This window comes from Vicia villosa, linkage group LG2, assembly GCF_029867415.1.
Source record: "Vicia villosa cultivar HV-30 ecotype Madison, WI linkage group LG2, Vvil1.0, whole genome shotgun sequence".
NCBI classification, from domain to species: domain Eukaryota; kingdom Viridiplantae; phylum Streptophyta; class Magnoliopsida; order Fabales; family Fabaceae; genus Vicia; species Vicia villosa.
Genome location: NC_081181.1, coordinates 26,681,850 through 26,701,415, shown reverse-complemented (window position 1 = coordinate 26,701,415; position 19,566 = coordinate 26,681,850). Strand labels below are relative to the sequence as shown.

Genomic DNA, 19,566 nt, shown 5'->3' with positions numbered 1-19,566 from the left:
ATGGAAAGCTTTTACCTTGTCAAAAGAAGAAGAAGAGGTGGTTGCGGATGAAGAAGAAATTGTCGAAGATAAATCAATACAACGGACTCTTGCAAGGAAGCTGTGGACGGAAAGCAGCTTCAATACCAGAGCTTTCAAGACCACAATGCTAAATGCGTAGAAACTGAAGCATGTAGTGGAATTTCAAGATCTGAGTAAGAACTTATTCCTTTTTAAGTTCAATTCGAAAAGGGACATGGAATATGTTCTTAAAGCCGGGCCATGGAGTTTTGACAGAGCGTTGCTGGTTCTAAAGCGCGTATCTGGAGAAGAACAACCTTAAAATCTAAGTATGCATTATAGCTCTTTCTGGGTAAGAATCTATGACCTACCCCTCATGCTTAGATCCGAAACCATGGCAAAGAAAATAGGAGGCATCATTGGAACCTTTGAAGAAATAGATATTAAGGAAGCACATAGGAATGGGAGGTTCTTGCGCATCAAAGTCATAGTGAATCTGAAGGAGCCGCTGAAGCGTGGTACAGTGGTTACATTCAAGGAGAAGAAGATACGGGTTCATTTTAAATATGAAAGATTGCCTATATTTTGTTTTGTGTGTGGTAGGATGGGCCACCAGATCAAAGACTGTGAAGCGGTTGAGGAACTTAACGATGAAGGATTTGAGGAGTTGGAGGAGCAAGACCTTGCTTTTGGCCAATGGCTACGAGCATCCCCTCCCTAAACTGATGGATGATGGAAAGAGGAGAGATTCAAGTTCAAGTCTCTGTAGCATAGAGATCTTCAATGTGTCTTCTAGTCATAGTCGATGTGGAACAAAAGGAAAAGATAGAAGTGAAGATCTTGAGGTTCAACAAGTCCAAATGGTCCCAAACCAGCAGGCTGAATGTGACAAGAGAGGGGAGGAAATTACCACTGGCGCGGTGGATATGGAAACAGTGGCAGAATCATTGGGAGCGGTAGCTTTGTCGATTGATAAATCACTTCCAGCGGCTACTACAAATGAGGGTGAAGTGCAGAAACGGAAGTGGGTTAGAAGGAAGGCACCGAAGAGTGTTAAAGTTACAGAAGGGAAAATTGTTAAGCCAATATCAACCAAGCGACAACTTGTGGATGTTATGTGGTGGAAGGAATTTAGACGAGTTGGGTGCGGGGGATAAAAAGAGGAAACAGATTGATGATGGAGATAAAGATTTCAACAATGGACCAGAGGTAGTGTTGGCTGACCAACACCGTCTTCACCAATGAAAACTATCAGCTGGAACTGCAGGGGTTTGGGGAGCCCTCGTGCAGTTCGGGGCCTAGCGAGGCTCATTAAAACTGAAAATCCCCAGCTTGTCTTTTTAATGGAGACAAGATTAAAGAAGGAGGAGATGGTTAAGCTTAAAAGGAGGTTCAAGTTTAGGTTTGATTTGTCTGTTGACTGTAGGGGCTCTGGGAGAGATAGAGCAGGGGGTATATGTTTATGGTGGAATGAGGAAATTGAGATTACAATTAGCTCCTATTCTCAGAATCATATAGGAGGGTGTTGTAAGCAGAATGATGATGAAGATGATCCCTGGTACTTCGCTGGCATCTACGGGTATCCAGACGAATCAAAGAAAAAGGAGACTTGGGATTTGGTGCAGGCCTTAAGGAATGAGGGAGGAAATCATATGATTTTATTTGAGGATTTCAATGATATTACAATGGATTCGGATAAAATGGGAGGGCTGAGTAGAACAGTATCTCAGATGCAGTGGGGGAGAAACACCATGGAGTTGTGTGGCCTTCAAGAAGTGTGCTTTGAAGGTTGTCCATTCACATGGACCAATGACAGAACAGGATACCAGAATGTCCAATGTAGACTCGACAAGAGTTTGTGTTCGTTTGCGTTTATGCAGTGTTTTCCCCTCACCAAAGTGGTCCACTTGGAAAGATTCGGATCTGATCACGCCGCGCTGCGTATTCTTATCCAAAAGGAGATTGAAAGAGACAAAAGAAAATACTTGTTTCGTTTTGAAGAAGCTTGGTCAAAGGAAACAGGTTGTTGCGATATAATTAAGAAATTTTGGTGTCGTAACTCTGGTTCGATTCTGCAGTGTATTAAGACTATGCAAGACCTGCAGTTCTCTTTCAAGGACATCCGTACAAACTGCATTCGGAAGGAAATTCTGAGATTAGAGGAGCTGATTAAGGAAGACAGAAGATGGTCGGGTGATGCGGGGGAGATTAATCAGTATAAAGCAATTGAGAAGCAGAGGGATAAGCTGCTTAAGATAGAAGAGACTCTGTGGAGACAAAGAAGCCGTGCCGTGTGGCTCAAAGACGGTGACAAAAATACCAAGTTTTTTCACTGCAAAGCGAACCAAAGGAGAAGGAATAATTTGATCAAAAAGCTAAAGGATGAGTACGGTAATTGGAAGCATGGGCGTGCAAACTGTAAGGGATTCTAGTTAAATATTTCAATGAGATCTTCACCTCTTCCAATCTTGAAAATATCTCACAAGTTTGTAGTTTCGTTCAGGGGAGAATTTCAGAAAGTAACAAGCTGCTATGTGCTAGACCTTTTTTTGCTGATGAGGTTCATGAAGCAATTTTTGATATGCATCCTACTAAATCCCCAGGACTGGATGGGCTCCCAGCTTTGTTTTATCAGAAATATTTTCCTACTATTGGCAACAAAGTGATTCTTTTCGTACTGGATATTCTTAACAACAATGGTGATCCTGCATATAAAAACAATACCTTCATAACTCTCATCCCCAAAAAGAAGAATCCCGCAACCCCGATGGACTTTAGACCGATCAACCTTTGCAATGTCATCATGAAAACTGTGACCAAGGCAATTGCTAATAGGTTGAAGGTGTTTCTCCCAGAAGTCATAAGTGAAGAGCAAAGTTCTTTTATCCGTGGTAGACTCATTACAGATAACGCCCTGATCGCCATGGAGTGCTTCCATTGGATGAAGCATAAGAAGAAAGGGAGGAAAGGCACCATGGCTTTGAAATTGGATATGTCTAAGGCTTATGACATAATTGAGTGGAGTTTTGTGACTGAAACTTTGCATAGAATGGAGTTCCCCACTGCTATGGTTTCGTTGATACACAAATGTATTTCTACAGTCTCCTACCAATTGCTTATCAATGACCATCCGAGCAAGCTTTTCTTTCCGGGAAGGGGTCTCTGCAAGGAGACCCTCTCTCACCTTATTTGTTTGTTATTTGTGCTGATGTGCTATCAGGAATGATTAAAAATGCGGTGAACGAGAGGAAAATCCATGGTATCAAAGTTGCCCGAAAGTCACCAATAATATCTCACTTATTTTTCGCAGATGATAGCCTTCTATTTGCGAGAGCCAGTGAAGAGGAAGCGGAAAGAATCCAAGGTATCCTTACTACTTATGAATTGGCTTCCGGACAGGTAGTGAATGCTAACAAATCTGAGGTCTCCTTTAGTGGCAATATTGGAGAAGACGCTAGGGATAGGATCAGGGCTAAGCTGGGTTTTCGTGGTGTGAATAATCATTCTCGGTATTTAGGACTCCCTGTGGTATTCGGGAGGTCAAAAAAGGAGGTATTCAAGCTTGTTGCTGAGAGAGTCTGGAAGAAGTTTAAAGGTTGGAAGGAGAATTTTTTGTCTAGGGCCGGGAAAGAAGTTTTGATAAAAGCGGTGGCGCAAGCTATTCCAACGTATATCATGAGCTGCTATCATTTACCGGAAAGCTGTTGCAAAGAGATCGAAGCCTTGCTAGCTAAATTCTGCTGGGGTTCCAAAGACGGCGAGCGTAAAATTCACTGGATAAGATGGGAGAGATTGGCCCATTGCAAAGGAGATGGAGGAATTGGTTTTCAGGGTATTTGTGATTTTAATATTAGCCTCCTGTGGAAACAGTATTGGCGGCTGCTACAAGCTAATGGATCACTCATGGAGAGATTCTTTAAAGGGCGCTACTACCCCCAGTACTCCTTATCTGATGCTCAGTGTGGTTTTTTACCGAGCTTTGCGTGGCGCAGCATTCTAAGCTCAAAGGAAGTTGTTCTAAATGGTTCTCGTTGGCGGATTGGCAATGGTGAAAAAGTGAGGATTGGAGAGGATAGATGGATTCCTTCGCTTCCTGGTTTTCAAACCTCTTCACCGGCTCGTGTCCTTGATCCGACTACCAAGGTTAGTTCTCTCATTGTTGCGGATTCTAGCTTGTTGGAATATGGATCTCTTAAGGGAGAATTTTGGTACTCTTGATGTCAGCCATATCAGTAGTATCCCCGTTCCCCTTAGCCCTCGAGAAGACAAGCTAATTTGGCATCATGAAGCTGACGGAAATTATTTGGTCAAAACTGCCTATCATTGTTTGGGGGAGCAGAAACACAAAGGCAACCCGGGACCCTCCTCCAAAGGTAATCAAAATCTCTGGAAGCAGATATGGAAGGTGAAAGTGAATCCTACGATCAGGAACTTTCTATGGAGACTCACCAAGGACATATTGCCCACGAAAGCAAATCTGATGCGGAAAGGTACACCCTCTAACGGTTTATATCCTCTTTGCAATTCTGGCACTGAAGATACACTCCACCCGTTCCTCCGATGTGACTTTGTTAAAAGAACGTTATTCTCTGGCTCATTGGGAATTCGCGTCCCAGAAGAAGGGGATCTCTTGGACTGGCTGTGTCATATATGTTCTAAAAAGGATACTCTTCTTTTCCAATTTGTTGCGGTTAATTTGTGGAAAATATGGCAGGTTCACAACTGCGTCGTGTTTAAGGATATCAGGCCAAACCCTTGTGTTGTTGCTGCTGAGATTTGGAGTTCCATTCAGGAGGAAACGGATGGCTGTTCGCTCTCTGAGTTAGTGGACAACAACTCTGTGATTAATTCCAATAAGCAGCATGGCTGGATTGTGCAGAATGGTGCAGGTTGTTTCGACGACGGGGTCATTTCCTTTGGCTGTATAATTAGGGATCCTACTTCAAACATCTTCTTGGCAGCTACTAAAAGAAGTGTTAGCATAACTGAAGCCTCTAATGCAGAACTGTTGGCTATTCGTTGGTCATTGCAGGTAGCGAAAGATTTGGGACTCAAGGACTTCGTGGTGCAGTCTGATGCTCTCGTAATGGTTGATTGCATCAATGGAGTAGTGTTTAATGCTGACCTTGATCCCATAGTTGCTGACTGTAGGAATTTAATTTCTGGTTTTAACAATGTAAGAGTCATGTTTATTAGAAGAACTCTTAATGGGGATGCTCATCATTTGGTTTGTCTTGGCAAGTCCTTAGGCTATAGAACCTGGACTGGGCACATACCAAGTGTTAACCACTTTTGTTGTAGTTCTGTTTCTTCTTCTTAATGCAATATGTTTGGCATAAAAAAAAAGCTAGTTCACAGTGCACTAACTTTAACTCTTAAAAATAACAGTTTGACTTACACTTAACATGACTTAACATGATTGTTATTGGTATAAAATTATTTTGTATATATTTTTTTCTCAATAAATAATAAATTGTTGATAAATACTCCAATGTTTATAGAATCAATGGTTTTTGTGTCATACGTTACTATCTGATATAGGTAACTTAAATCCTTCCAAAATGTTTCTACAATAAACGTTATTCCGTTTCTGGAATGGTTCGAATCGCATTCACACAATTATATACGTGTAGAACCTTTCCTAAGATCTATGGTGGAGACGGAAGCATCCTCATACAGAGTCTCTTTATAAATTTATATGTTTTTCTCTATAATTATTATTGACTATCTTTATTCTACTGCAAAGACTTGCTTTGGGATAGATGAAACCTTGCCTTCCAACATTTGAGATAAGTTGACTTTCTTATTTGAAATACCAAAACTATTGCTAAAGTTTCAACTAAACTAATATTATTATGAGTGAGTTTGATTGGCTAAAAAAATAGGTATTAGATAGGATAATTGTTTTTTTTACTCTGTTTGACGCAAAAATTAATAATGTTATTAGACAAAAAAATATGATAAAGAATTGGACAAAACCATAAATTATTGTCTCCCACTAAATTATGGGACAACTTTTTGTCCCAAGCGCGCAAATTATCAAAAAAAAATCAAAATACCATGTTTTTACTCTCTTTCTCATTATTTTATTTTAATTCATAAATATATCAATAAAAATGTTATAATAACAAATATATTATTTTTATTTGATTCATCGTAGAGAAAAAAATATCTATTAATTATTTTCTTCTCTTCTCATTATTTAATATTTTGATTCATAAATATCAATAAAAAAATATTATATAAAAATTATATTATTTTGTCTGCTGCATAAACATATTAAACAAAGTAGAGTAAAAAAATTATTTCTTCATCTTTTTTCCTCCTTATTATTTAATATTTTGATTCATAAATATTATATTTTATATATCAATAAATAATATTATAGAGAAACTGTACTTTAGAGAGAGGAGATAATTTTGGGGGTTATGGTTCTTCAAGCAGCTGATGTCCGACGGTTTCCTTCACTGTTCCGAAGGGTGGACAGAGGTGAAGAGGAATCATTTTCGGAATTGGATTCCTAGATGGGATTATTTTCCACTAGGTAGAAGATCAAAGGGAGGAGGGGGAGAGTCTATAGTCTTTGTGTACTTTTCAGAATTCTCAAATAAGTGTAAGGCTAAGGACTTCCATGAGCTTTTTGGTTGTGTTGGGGAGATTGTGGAAGTTTCGATTGCTCCTAGGAGGAACAAGTTTGAGAAGAAATTTGAGTTCGCAAGATTCAAAGAGGTGGAGAACATGCGGCTTCTTGCGGTGAAGTTGGATAATGTGATTGTTGACGAGAAGGAAATCCATGCAAATTTTCCTAGGTTCGAAAGACTTAGGGGTAATGTTGCACCCCAAAATTTGCCTACTTATTTATTCCCCAATTGAATTTCATATCATTTCAATGTGCATACTTCATGTAGGTCATTCTTTTGATACATTCATTCATATCACTGTTACTGTTCAAGAAAATTAACAAAGAGGGGATGAAGGTGAGAAAATTCTTGATTAAGAAGAATTAGATCTGAGGTCTCAGGCATCATCTCCAGTGGCATTCTCCTGAGGTCGGGGTTTTATCATCTCCAAGTCAGAACCTTGGTTGAAGGATGCAAGCTTCAGGTTCATCAGGATTGCCCAAATCAGGGTTTTGACCAAAGTCAACCCTGTTGACTTTTTGGTCAAAATTTAATCAGGAGGTGATTTTTAGTATGAAGTATGGTTGCCTTGAAGAAATATTCATTAAAGCTTCTTTGGTTGAAAATTGACGGAGAGTTAGATCAGAAACGGATTAATCGGGAAAATTCACCTGGAATTAAAAAAATCAGGAAATGTTGACTTTTGGGTCAAAATCAGGGTCAATTGTCAAATATTGACTTTTGATGGAAAATCGGTCAAATAAAATCAAAGAAATAAATAAAATCGATAGTTCGATAAAATTTCCAAAAATAGTAAGAAAATTCCAACACTTAGAAAAATTTGGAGGCTTTTGGAATTGGATGAACAGTCAACTTCAAGCCCTGATTACACATGGCAGAAGACATTTTTTGGACAAATTTGCAACATCAAAGTTGTTCCTCTCATGGTGGAGAACAACTTTGTAGTTGGACAGTTTTCTGTTGGGAGCTTAGTTGAAGAGTTATTAAGATGTGAAGTTGAGACTTTTCATTTGAAGCAAGTCATATTGGCAAGGCAAAATTCTGGGCAGCGTGACGCATTTGATCAAACACGTGGCATGCCATTTTCCAATTTAATCTCAGGGAATTCTGAAGATTTTTTGAAGGCATTCTTGAGGCCTTTCCACTCTTTGCCATGCCCTATATCCATTGAAACAAGAATCAAGCAAATTAGGTGTGTATTGAATCATTTATGAAGCTTTAAAGTCATGCTCTCATTAAGTTACCACTACATGGCAAGCTGGGCCAGGTTCCTAAGGCATACGCGTGCATTTTGCCAAACACGTGGTGTTTGAATGTCAATTTTAAGGCTCTATGAGGCTCCATATGAATCAAGATAGGTACCAAACCGTTCCTTGCTATGCCCTCTTTCCATTGAGCCATGGATCATATCAATTGGACATGTAATAAGCAATATAGAGGCACTCAAAGTCATGCCCTGACTAAGTCATATCTGGGCCAGTAATATGAAGCCAAACCAAGTCACGCGTGCCAGCCATACGCAGCAACCACACATCATGTTCCAGTTCCTTTTTCTCATACTTCCAAGTCTCATCTCAAGGATCTTCAAACACCAAACTTGTTATATCTTACCTCCTCTTTAGGATGAGCACAAGTTTGAATCAAGTGATAAACCATGGCCAGAGATATAGTCATACAAAGTCAGCATCATGGAGATTTTGTTCTTGGCATAAAACAGAAGCATCTTGCCACAACTAGCCATGCAGTATTGTAGAACACAAAAGTCCACTATAAACTTACCATAAACTCATACTTGTTCATTAAGTTATTGGTGAGAGAAACAATCCACTACACATGATTCACACGATAAACCTCCATGCACCTTCAAGTATATAAACGTCAAACCCTTCACAAATCAAGAAATACGCATTCATTTCCTCATTTTTTCCTTCCTTCACTCTCTCTCTTTCTTGCTATCATCTCTCTCACTCTCATCTTCGTCTTCATCACCAACAAACCCTAACCGTTCATAACTGCCATAACCAACCTTCTCATCTCATCATCTCCCTCACGAGCAACACCATAACAACACAACAAGCTTCAATCACCTCCATTGATCTTCAAAGCTGAGAAACCTATCTCATCTCTTCATCATATGCAACTGGACTTGACTGAAGCCGTGTTTGTTTCCATAGTCACAGAATTCGCAGGTATGGGTGAAGAACCGCGAATTGGTTTGTGAGTACCGGTTCGCGGTACTTTTGTGAATTGGTACGCTGAAATTCGCATAGAATTCACATCATTCGAAGAACCAGACGTACCAAAACAAACTTGAACTTCCTTAGATTTTTCTATATTTTAACTAATAAATTGATTAAACTAAAGACCCACCAACTCTCAGCTATTTTGCAAGCTGTATTGGACTTAGGGGCCCCACTAATTCATTAGTCTTAGGCAAGCTCTATCGTATGCTGCAACTGCAAGTCTTTTTATAGCTATATTATATTTTGAAACCAAACAAAGTAGAGATGTGGGACTTTGTTATATTTTACCCAAAGTATGATAGTGTCTACATATACATCTTCATCTCTTAACCATATTTTCCTACAAAAATAATTATTTTATAACTAAAAAAATTAGGAATTAATTTTTTTAATCAAATAAATTGAGAACTTATTTTAATTAAATAATTTTTTATTCATAGCGTACCGATTATTCTATTTTAACGTACCGCGAACCCAAATAGCGTACCGACTCTGTATACCCCCTAACGTACCTAATTCTTTAAGAGTTGCGAACCGCGAACCCGAATTCGTACCACGTACCGAAGCGAATTACGAATTATGTGACTATGTTTGTTTCGCAACTTCTTGCCTATCATTGTTGCCAATCATCATCCCTATCTGAACTCAAAGAATCGAAGTGCAACTTGTAGAGTCTTTGTTGGATCTTGGATCAAGAATCTAATCAGGTAAGCAACTGAAACTTTCTGAGAATGTTAGGAATATGAATTAGGACGTTGTATGTATTTGTTTTGAATACGTGAATGTGTTTCGTTCTCCATAATATGACGCGTGTTTAGATAATTGGATCATGTACTTGAGTTCTGTGAATGCTTGTGAACGTATTGTTGCAGTCAGATCGAGCTTTGGTGAAATCAATTCGTGTTAGGGCTTTAGATTCGTGTTCGGTTAGGGATTTAGAGAGAGTATCAGAGAAAATAGAGTTCAGATTTGGAATCTACATGAAAAATCGAGTGGAAAGGTGTTCCCTTTCTAAGTTTCTAGGCATTCCGATGTAACTCCGGCTTGTAGTTGCTCGGAGAAGACGATCGGGACAGTGTTCCGGCGTCTGGTGTGTTTGCATGGCTATATTTTCGTTTGTCTGCGTGGCAGTGGGTGAGTGGTTTCCATTCCCATTATCTTGGCAGCTTTTGTTTTATTGTGGTGATTAGTGGCAACGTGGCGCATGGTTCTTGGCTGAAGCATGGGTTTTGTCGTTTTCTAACTTAAAAGCTAGTGTACCAATTGATATTATGTCTACATGTCCTAGTGTTACGTCTTTTTACAACCATAGCCCAGAAAATAAATAAATAATCTGTTGAGTGGATAATTTGAAAATGATAAAAAGAGATAATGGAATAAAATATTGGCTTGTGGATTGTGAAGCTGGTGGGCCACGCCCTGAGTTTGGCATTGGGCCTGAATGCGTTTTAATTTTCATACCCCATGCTCTCAGGCCCAGATGCGCCTAAATTCAATTTAGTTCATATTGCTAATTGCTAATTCACCCCCCTTGTGTATAGTTTTTTTTAGTTTATTTCAATTTGTTTTTTTTTCATATTTTAGTTTGTTAAATCTTTTTTTACTCAAATAAAAAATGATAAAAATAGTTTTTTTACTAATTAGAATTTTTTAGGAATAATTGTTTTAATTAGATTTTAATTGTTGATTTTCTTCAAATTGTGATTGGTACATAATAATAAAAAATAAATAGTCTTTTTTTAGTTTTAATTTTTTAAAATAGTCTTAAACAATGAATAAAAAATAATACAAAAAAATTGCTTGTGAATATTTTCATTTTTTTTAGTTTATATTTTATTTCTTGCTTTTTGTGAATATTTTCAATATTTTGAGAAATGTCTAAAATACCCCTAGTCGTTAGAGTTGACTTTGGTCAACTTAAACAACTTTCTTCTTAGTTAGTTCCTCTTAGATGTTAGTTTAGTCTTGAATTAGGATTTATAGAATAATAACAATTAGATTAGAGAATAGGTTAGTTCCCCTTTCTCATTTCTTCTTTTTCTTTTCAATCTTAAAAAATCTAATAAATACCGACGAGGATCATACCGCTACTATTTTTTGTAGTAGGAAAGAAATGATTGGAGCGTAGGCCCCGGTGTATTTCTTTTCTATCTAGCAGAAGAGAAATAATTGAGGCGTAGGCCTCGGTGTATTTCGTAACCGCTATTTAGAGAAACGATTAAGGTGTAGGCCTCGATGTGCGTTCTCTAAATATTCAAAAAACTCTTTTTGTATGATCTAAGTCACAAACAATTTCCCCTAAAAAACACCAACCAAAAATACATAAAACACTTAATAAAGGCTCAGACTTAAAACAAAGTAAGGAAGCGATGCGAAGCCTTGTAGTGGGTTTTGTCATCATGGAACTACAATAAAATACACAAACCAAATCCTTGCTTTTCTTTTGCCTTGTTAGGCACCTAAGAACAAGTTAAGTCCTTTCCAAATTAGGCGTATAAGTCTCCAAAGGTCGAGCATCGTGGATTGTGACCTTAACCTCTGTTCAAATAAAAAACACAAAACAAATGGAAACTATGGAGCCGAACTACGGTAGCTCTGATTCCTTGTAAGGGATACGTAGACATTGGGTCACGGGGCCTAAGCGAGCACACTTGTAAATAATTCCTTATTTTCCCTGTATTTCTTTTGCATTCATTCGCATTTAGGTTTTAGACATTAGATAAAACCTTTAGATAGAAATAAACATAGGTGGATACCATCGAGTACGATGGGCGTGAGGGGTGTTAGCACCTTCCCCTCGCGTAACCGACTCTCGTACCCTATTCTCTAGTCGAAAGACCTTGTTCTTGTCTGAGTTAGGTTTTCTGATATTCCTTTCCCTTGATGGGATAAATATATTAGTGGCGACTCTGATTCCATTTTTCGCGGTAGCGACAGGTAACGAAGGGGAGTTTCGTGGCAAGGAGTTGAAGGGGTTTGGGTTCAAGAACAAGGTGTTTCATAAGGAAAACTTTGGTTCTGTTTGAATAGGGTCTAGTCCGAGGAAGGGTATTAGAACTTTTGCAGAGGTTGTGGTTAATAATAAATCTAAAGTGGTCAATGAGGTGAAGAGCACTCTGCGCTTATCTTCGAGGGAGGAAGATAGAAAAAGGTTTTCAAAAGCTATGGTGGGGGAGGTTTCTATTCCTGGATCCTCTTACAGGATTCAAGCCACTCTTGAAATGGCAGGTTTTTTCTCAATTAGGATCTCAATTTTGGGACCAAATCTGTGTTTATTAGAGGAAGTGGAAGAGGGAGCTCTAGAGGAATTGTTAGGGGAATAGGATTCGAGGTGGAAGTATTGGTTTATGGAGGTGAGGAGGTGGAAAGAGGAAGAGGTTGATGTGGAGAGATTGATTAGGGTGAGAGTCTATGGTGTCCCGTGTTCCGCGTGGCATCATGAATTTTTCGTGGTGTTGGCTAATTCCTTCAGCTTGTTCATCAGTCTGAACGATATCACTTCCAGTGGCAACTTCTTTGATTTTACTAGAATCACTCTTAAAGTTAAACTTTCTTTAATTCTGCAGCAATCAGTCTCGGTGTTCATTGATGGGAAGAGCTTTGTATTGACTCTTTGTGAAGATAATGTGTATCAGTACCATAATTCAGGTAAATTTTTAACTCAAATTACTGACTTGATATCCTCTGATTCAGTGGATCCTGATGTGGTTTGGTCGAACGATTCGATTAGAGAAAATGATTGCGAGGAGGGAGAATCCGAAGATAGAATTGAGGAATTATCGACTCAAAACGAGTCGTTTACGCCTTCTTCTAGTAATCTGGTGAGGGAGAACTTTCAGAAGCAGTCTAAAGATTCTTCTCCTGCTCAATGTAGTGAAACAGAAGGGAATATTTTGGAGGTGGATAAAGTTATCTTGGACTCGCTCAAATGTTCTCGGTCCAAGAGGATTAAGTTTAAGAAAATGAGGGAATTTGGGGGAGTTTTAAATAAGAGGGCTATAAGGAATTTAAGGAAGATTAAAAGGAAGGGACAAGTTAATACATTGACATATTCGTTGATTTGTTCGAAGGCATCTTCTGTACTTTTACCGTTGTTTCCTGCGGTAAATTCTGACTATGAAACTTTTGTTTCAGCCGGTATTTGTAGTATTACAGTGGCAGTGGTTTATGGGGATCAAAATGAAAATTTGGACATTTGTAGGAATAATAAAAAGCAATGGGAGTTCTTAGACGGTGATAAATAGGGTAAATTATGGTTGGCCATTGAAGCTTTGGGTGTGGTGGATGGGGAAGGAAAAAAGAGTTTGCTTAAGAAAATAGAGAAAGTGGTGTTGGCAAGCAAGGGAAAGAAGGTAGGAGAGAAGGAGAATTCAAATTGTTTGAAATGATTATTGGTTCTTTGAATATTAGAGGGGACGGGAACGCACTTAAAAGGAGAAGAATTAGTTCGATGATTAAAAAGGTGGAACAGATGTGTTTTTGATTCAAGACACAAAAGTGTCTAATATGCAAGATTTTTGTGCAAAAGGTTTTTGGAGCAATACTTCTATCGGTTACTTGTTTTCTAATTCAAGTGGTTTATCCGGAGGGTTGATAACTTTATGGAAGGAAGGGGTGATGAAGGTGCTTCATAGTTTCAAAGGAGAGAGTTATTTGGGGATAAAAGTGTTTTGGAAGGATCATTTATATTATATTGTAAATGTTTATTCGTCTTGTATCATGAGTAAGAAGAAAGAGTTGTGGGGAAAGTTGTTGGAGTTGAAGGAGGTTTTTAGGGATGGTGAGTGGATTATTTGAGGTAATTTTAATTCTATTGAAAATTCTAGTAACACATGATGGATGTCATATCGGATGTTATGACATCCACTTCAGAACAGATTATAAATTTTTTCAAAAAATAAACAAAAACAGTAAAGAACACAGATGATTGTTTACCCAGTTCGGTGTACAACAACACCTACTCTGGGGGCTACCAAGCCATGGAGGAAATCCATTATAAGCAGTATTAATTCAGAGCTAAACTCCCACGTTTACAACTATTCACTTAAGACCTACCCAATGTAATTTCAATCTAGTGCTAGACCTGAGTTCCCACTCACTCCCCCTCAATCACAACAGTGATAACAACAATGACAAATAAAAAGAGGATGAAGATACACTTCAAACAAATCTTGATTTTGCTTCAAAGCTTCAATCAAGGGACACAGCACTCATGCTTAAAAGCTTAGAGTGACACAAACCATTACAACTCAAACACACCCTATTCCAATACAATCATCAAAGAGATAATTGTTTGGAGTAAAATTAACACTAACATAAAACACGTGAACACAAACACAATGGAAACACAAAATTCTTCACGTTAAAACACCTGCATGTGAAAGTAGGATTTGCAATCTTCTTATAGGCGGAAGCACTTGGGCCTTCCAAACATAAATTAGGGTTAGCCAAGTTAACCTAATTTCCACATCATCAGGGTGTTCACATATGTTGTAGTACGAGATATTTTAGCGCAAATCATACATCATAAAATATAAAGTTTCCTAAGTTGTAGCCTGAGATAAAAAAGGAAACGTAACAACTAAAATGTAACAGCTACTGCTGTCAGATACTGATGTCATGACATCGAGCATGACATCCAACGAAAACCTGTATTAGCTCAACCATACAATCTAGCACAATTCCACACACAGTGTGTCATGACATTAGTCAAGACATCAGAGACACACATGAATGTTTTACCATAAAATGCAGCCAATTTAAAAGCATCTACAAACTCCCCCTTTGGCAAATTTCTGGCTAAAACAACCTGTCACCACATTATCAGAGATTATTTGCAGCAGAAAAAACAAACACACAGCATACAACCAGAGAATACAACCAGTCAACCATACCTGCAGGAATAGCTAATACAACTACAACTTACCACATCATACCATCACACACACGAACCATCATGCATACACTCACACAAATAGATCAACACTTCCATCATACCATCACATATACCAACTACAAAAATAAACTTCCTCCAGAATACAACTTCATTCAATAAAACCAAAAAAAACTTGTCTTGTTGTCCTGGGGTTGACACTAAGGTGACATTAAGCTACTCCCCCTTTTTGCCAAAAATGTTGCCAAAACAACCTTAATATTCAATTAAGAACAGGCCAGACTTAAACCAACAATATACTGAAAATATTAAAATCCACAAAGAAAAAACATCACCAAAAACACTGTTTCAGTCTTCAGACTCAGAGGTACTGAGTTCAGCATCTGCAGTGTCTTCACCAGTGCCATCATCTTGACTGGATTCTTTCTGAACTTCTCTGTCTAATTCACCTTCTTCTTCACCCTGTTCATCCATATCAGCTTCAGCAAACTCAGCTCCTTCATCCATCTCAAGGGAGCTGATCAATTTTTCAAGACCCAGTTTTCTGGACTCTAGCTCTTTACATGTTTCCTTGAGCATTTCAATCACGACAGCCTTACTTGTAGTTGTGCTGTCTTTGGATGTTCCAGCTGATGTTGTGACAATTTCAGGACCATGTGTTCCTTGGAACAGTTTGTAGTGAAATGATAAAGCACTTTCTCTCTTGCAAACAACATCATTTTCACTTAGGATATTAGGGTACTGATTCACAATTATACCACATATGATAGATGGGAAGGCAATAGGACCCTTCACACTATAAATCCCGGCATGCTTCATTGTCTGATCAAATATGTAAGTACCATAGTCAAACTTGGTCTTGGTTCCAACATCATATATAAACTTTCCCAGCACAGTAGCAACAGTTGACTTGTGGTTTGTGGGGACCCAGTTAGCAGCTCCAATCTTGTGTAGCATTGCATATTTTATGCTGAGCTTGCTTGCAGAAAGTTTTCCTTTCAGGGGCCAGGCTTTCACCTGCTTAGCCGTGATAACCTCACATATTTTGTTGTCAGTCACTTCCAGCTCAGGTTGAGCTTCATCAGATCTTCCAAGAAAGTTGTTGATAACATTTTCCTCTGACATATACTTTTCTAAAGTCCTTTGATTTTCTATTAGAACAGTTTTCTGATAGATTCACAATGAAATCTTTAACCAGAATTTCATAACACGTAGGCAAATGAACAACAGTTTTCAATAGTCCAGCTTCACGAATCAGGTCCATGATTTCTTTATTCTCAATGACATTCTTATCCAACTCCCTTTCCAAAGCTAACCTCTTGTGGTAAACATATTTCCACCTATTGACACTAGAAGGATAATGAAAAGAGATATTATCAATGGGTACCTCAGGAACACTAGCAGCCAGCTTGCTGGTTGTTGGTTTCTTCCTTAGTGGAATGCCTTGAGCATCAACATCAACATCAGAGTCATAATCAACTATAGCTTGAGCCTTCCTTTTCTTGGGAATAACTTTGCTCCAAGATTTGGTTGGACCAATAGAAACACTCTGAGACACAGCTCTGCTCTTTATGGGACCTGTAGAGGTACTTTTCTTCCTGATAAAGTCAGCAGAGGGACTTCTAGGAGTAACCTTTCTCTTCGGAGAACTTTGTACAACAGCCTTACCTTTCCTCCTAGTCATAAGCCTCTTGGTTAAGCCAGGATTCACAGCAGCTATCAGATCATTATCAGAAAAGTCATCAAGATCCACAACATGTGAGCCTGTTCTTGTAGCAGTACCTGTACCAGCATCAGCACCAATATTCCCAATGTCATTGACATCCTTTGTGACATCACCTTCAGGAGTGTGTGCATCATCATCAACAATATGGACATTGTTGATGTTCTGCTATGTAGAATTGTCTTATTGGCATCCATGCTTGGCTAAAACATAATAGCAGCTAAAAGTAATATTGTATAAGTCTTGCAAATATGAAAAGAACAAAACAGGTACTAAAGCAAGATGTTATATGAAATGTCATGACTTCAACCATGACATCACGCCTGCAGAACTGAGGAAGAAAGATTCAGTTTGGTTTAAAATAGAGACAAAATATTCTATGACTATTTTGTAATCCTATGTGGCGCGTATTTAAAGGTCAAAGAATCAAGTCAGAATATTGAAGAATCAAATCTTAAGATTGAAGATTAAACGGTTTCTAATTTAGGAGATAAATTAGGAAACTTATGATTAAAGACCTTATTTGTAGCAGAATATTTTCTGCATATTTGTAACAGCCAGAGTGTTGCGATTTGTAAGCCCAAGTCCAATTGGGATCAGGTTATAAATAGAAACCTTTGTAACATAATTAAAGTGTGCTAATAACCAGAGCTAGGAAGATGTAGTCTCTAGGGTTAGCCGTGTAGGTGAACCACCCGGTGTGTGGGATGGTCACTGATTTGTGCCTCAAATCCTGTAGGTGAGAGGTTTAGTGTAATCACTCAGAAGCTGAGAAGTAATGAGTGAGGATTTGTTCTTGGAGGAAGCTTGTAAGCAACTTCAAGTTGATATTGTGTTTGTTTTTGTTTAGAGTTTTGGGAATTAGGCTGTCGATGCAGTGGCTGAGTTGTTGACTGCTAGACATCATTGCTATGATTGGGAGTGGAATGGAGATATTCCATATCTAGGGAGAACCTAGGTAGAGATTGCATTGGGTAGGGTTTAAGTGCGAAGTTGTAAACGGGGGAGTTTAGCTTCAAATTAAGACTACTGATAGTGGATTTCCTTCCTGGCTTGGTTTCCCCCAGAGTAGGTTAGTTAGAACCGAACTGGGTGAACAATTCTGTGTGTTGTTTATGTTTTTTCATTGTTTATTTGTTTGTTCAGTTTGGATGTCATAACATCGTGCATGACATCAGTGTTTGGTTTAATGACTGTGCTGTCACAGAACCTCTGCAAAACAGAGTTATTTGTGTTACCTGAACTAATATGATCCCGGCACGCATGGACTTCTGAATGCAAGAAGTAATCAAAATATTGGGGGATCTGTATGTACTGCCTCAGCTAAGCTGATGACAGAAAAGGTGTCGTAACCTTGCATATGACATTCCGAGTCTGTCCTACCAGAATTTTCAGACATCATTAGAGGGCTTTCCTATGATGTCTTCCTTAGGTACAACAGCGGGTTCAGGGTTTTGAGGGGGTTCATGGATCACAACTTGGAGAGGAACAAATATCCCAGGGACTTGATGTTGTTCATCCAAGATACGAGTGACAATTTTAGCAATGGCTTTATGAACATACCTTGATCCTTCCTTTGTTAAATCCTCACGAGGAGTGGAAGATGAGGGATTGGTGGTTCTTCCGCGAACATCCTCCTTTGGTCTCCGTACATGTGGAGTGCGCGGTTTCCTTACCTTCAAATCATCAACATGCACCATTCTCAAGGGTGCAACATTCAGAACCTCATTAGGGTTAGTCATATCAGTGCTTGTAGCAGTGTCATGCATATTGAGAGGAAACCCTTCTTTAGGAGAGAAGGAAGACGATTATAGAGATATCTAGATGAAGAGAGTGAATCTTGAACAATACTTGGTGGAGGAGAAAGAGCAATTTGAGAGCACACGATAGTTTTTGTAGAAAGACGGCAACTGAAAAATCCTTTTGAAAACTAGGGGAACCTTTATATAAAATCTAATTTTGGAAAATTTCAAATATTGACTATTTAAAAAGCCCAAAATATATTCCCCAAATAACATTAATTGCTATAATTCTTCATGGGGGAAAATGCCTATCTCTCTGTGGTGGTCGTTTTCTTTACCTCCCCGTTTCACTTGGGAGGACGGCACGCTAAACCCTTCACGCGAAATTTGGAAGGAGAATGCGCCCGTGGTGGGATGAATTTTATTTCAGTTCTTCCTACGATATCACACGAACTTTCTTATTTGTCCTACGAGTAGGAAAGGGGAAAAAAGATCTCAACTAAACCCTAGGAGTTTGCTAAGTGTGGGGATTTCACCTAGACTAGAAATTCTGGAGTCCGGGAGGTCGGTTATACATAGGGAAGTGTTTAAACACCCTACATATCTGTAGTACTCTACAGGAACCTTCTCTGTGTCATTGTGATTGTGTTTGCTGCTAATGATTGGGAAAGTTTCTCCTTTGTATTAGGAGAAAGAATTGATTTGATTTTAAAAGACAGACAGACAGACAAACTGACTATTTTTGGTATTTTATTAGCTCGCTGAGATTCCTTGTGAACCTCATGCCTACATATCCCTAGTGGAAGTCAGAGCTTAATGTAGTTCGGGGAACTAACTAGGGAAATTAATTGTTTTTTTTTTGGTGCCTTGCTTAAAGCTCAAGGTTGAAGCTTGGAATTAAATCTCTGTTTACAGTAAAGAGACATGAAATCATCTTTACAGAGAGGTATTTGTACTATTCTACCACAAACATTTAAAGGAGTGACCGAATAACTGAATTCATTTCATTCAAGAGGGGGACCTCACTTGTGTATGTGCAAGTATACCAGTCAAATGCCTCTTCAATGAAAGAAAGTTGCTCATCCAAATTAGGGAAAGTTACCACATGTCTGGGTTTTACTGCCAGCTCATGCCTTTCAAAATCCTAAATGGGAGACTTGATTAAAATTGAAATTGAAATGGAAATGTTTGTTTGTTTGAATGTGGTAGAGTAGTAAAAATATCTCTCTATAGAGATAAGCTATGTCTCTCTACTGTATAAAAGATTTGACTTTAGCTGGCTTGTATGAGGCCCAAGCTTGAGGCTTTTTGATTGATTAATTAA

General features: G+C 38.5%; 2 protein-coding genes across 2 annotated transcripts; one reads left to right on the top strand and one right to left on the bottom strand.

Moving 5' to 3' along the window:
* The first annotated feature begins 2,581 nt into the window (after positions 1–2,581).
* Positions 2,582–5,320, top strand: LOC131648749 (uncharacterized). The gene is made up of 3 exons (XM_058918479.1): positions 2,582–3,158; positions 3,221–4,143; positions 4,340–5,320. Exons 1-3 carry the CDS (start codon positions 2,582–2,584, stop codon positions 5,318–5,320), a joined length of 2,481 nt encoding a protein of 826 aa, XP_058774462.1.
* A 9,805-nt stretch (positions 5,321–15,125) lies between these two features.
* Positions 15,126–18,269, bottom strand: LOC131648748 (uncharacterized). Its single transcript, XM_058918478.1, has 3 exons — positions 18,029–18,269; positions 16,006–16,616; positions 15,126–15,944 (listed from the first exon to the last, which is right to left on the bottom strand). The coding sequence occupies exons 1-3, from the start codon at positions 18,267–18,269 to the stop codon at positions 15,126–15,128; spliced, it is 1,671 nt and encodes a 556-aa protein (XP_058774461.1).
* Positions 18,270–19,566: the final 1,297 nt, after the last annotated feature.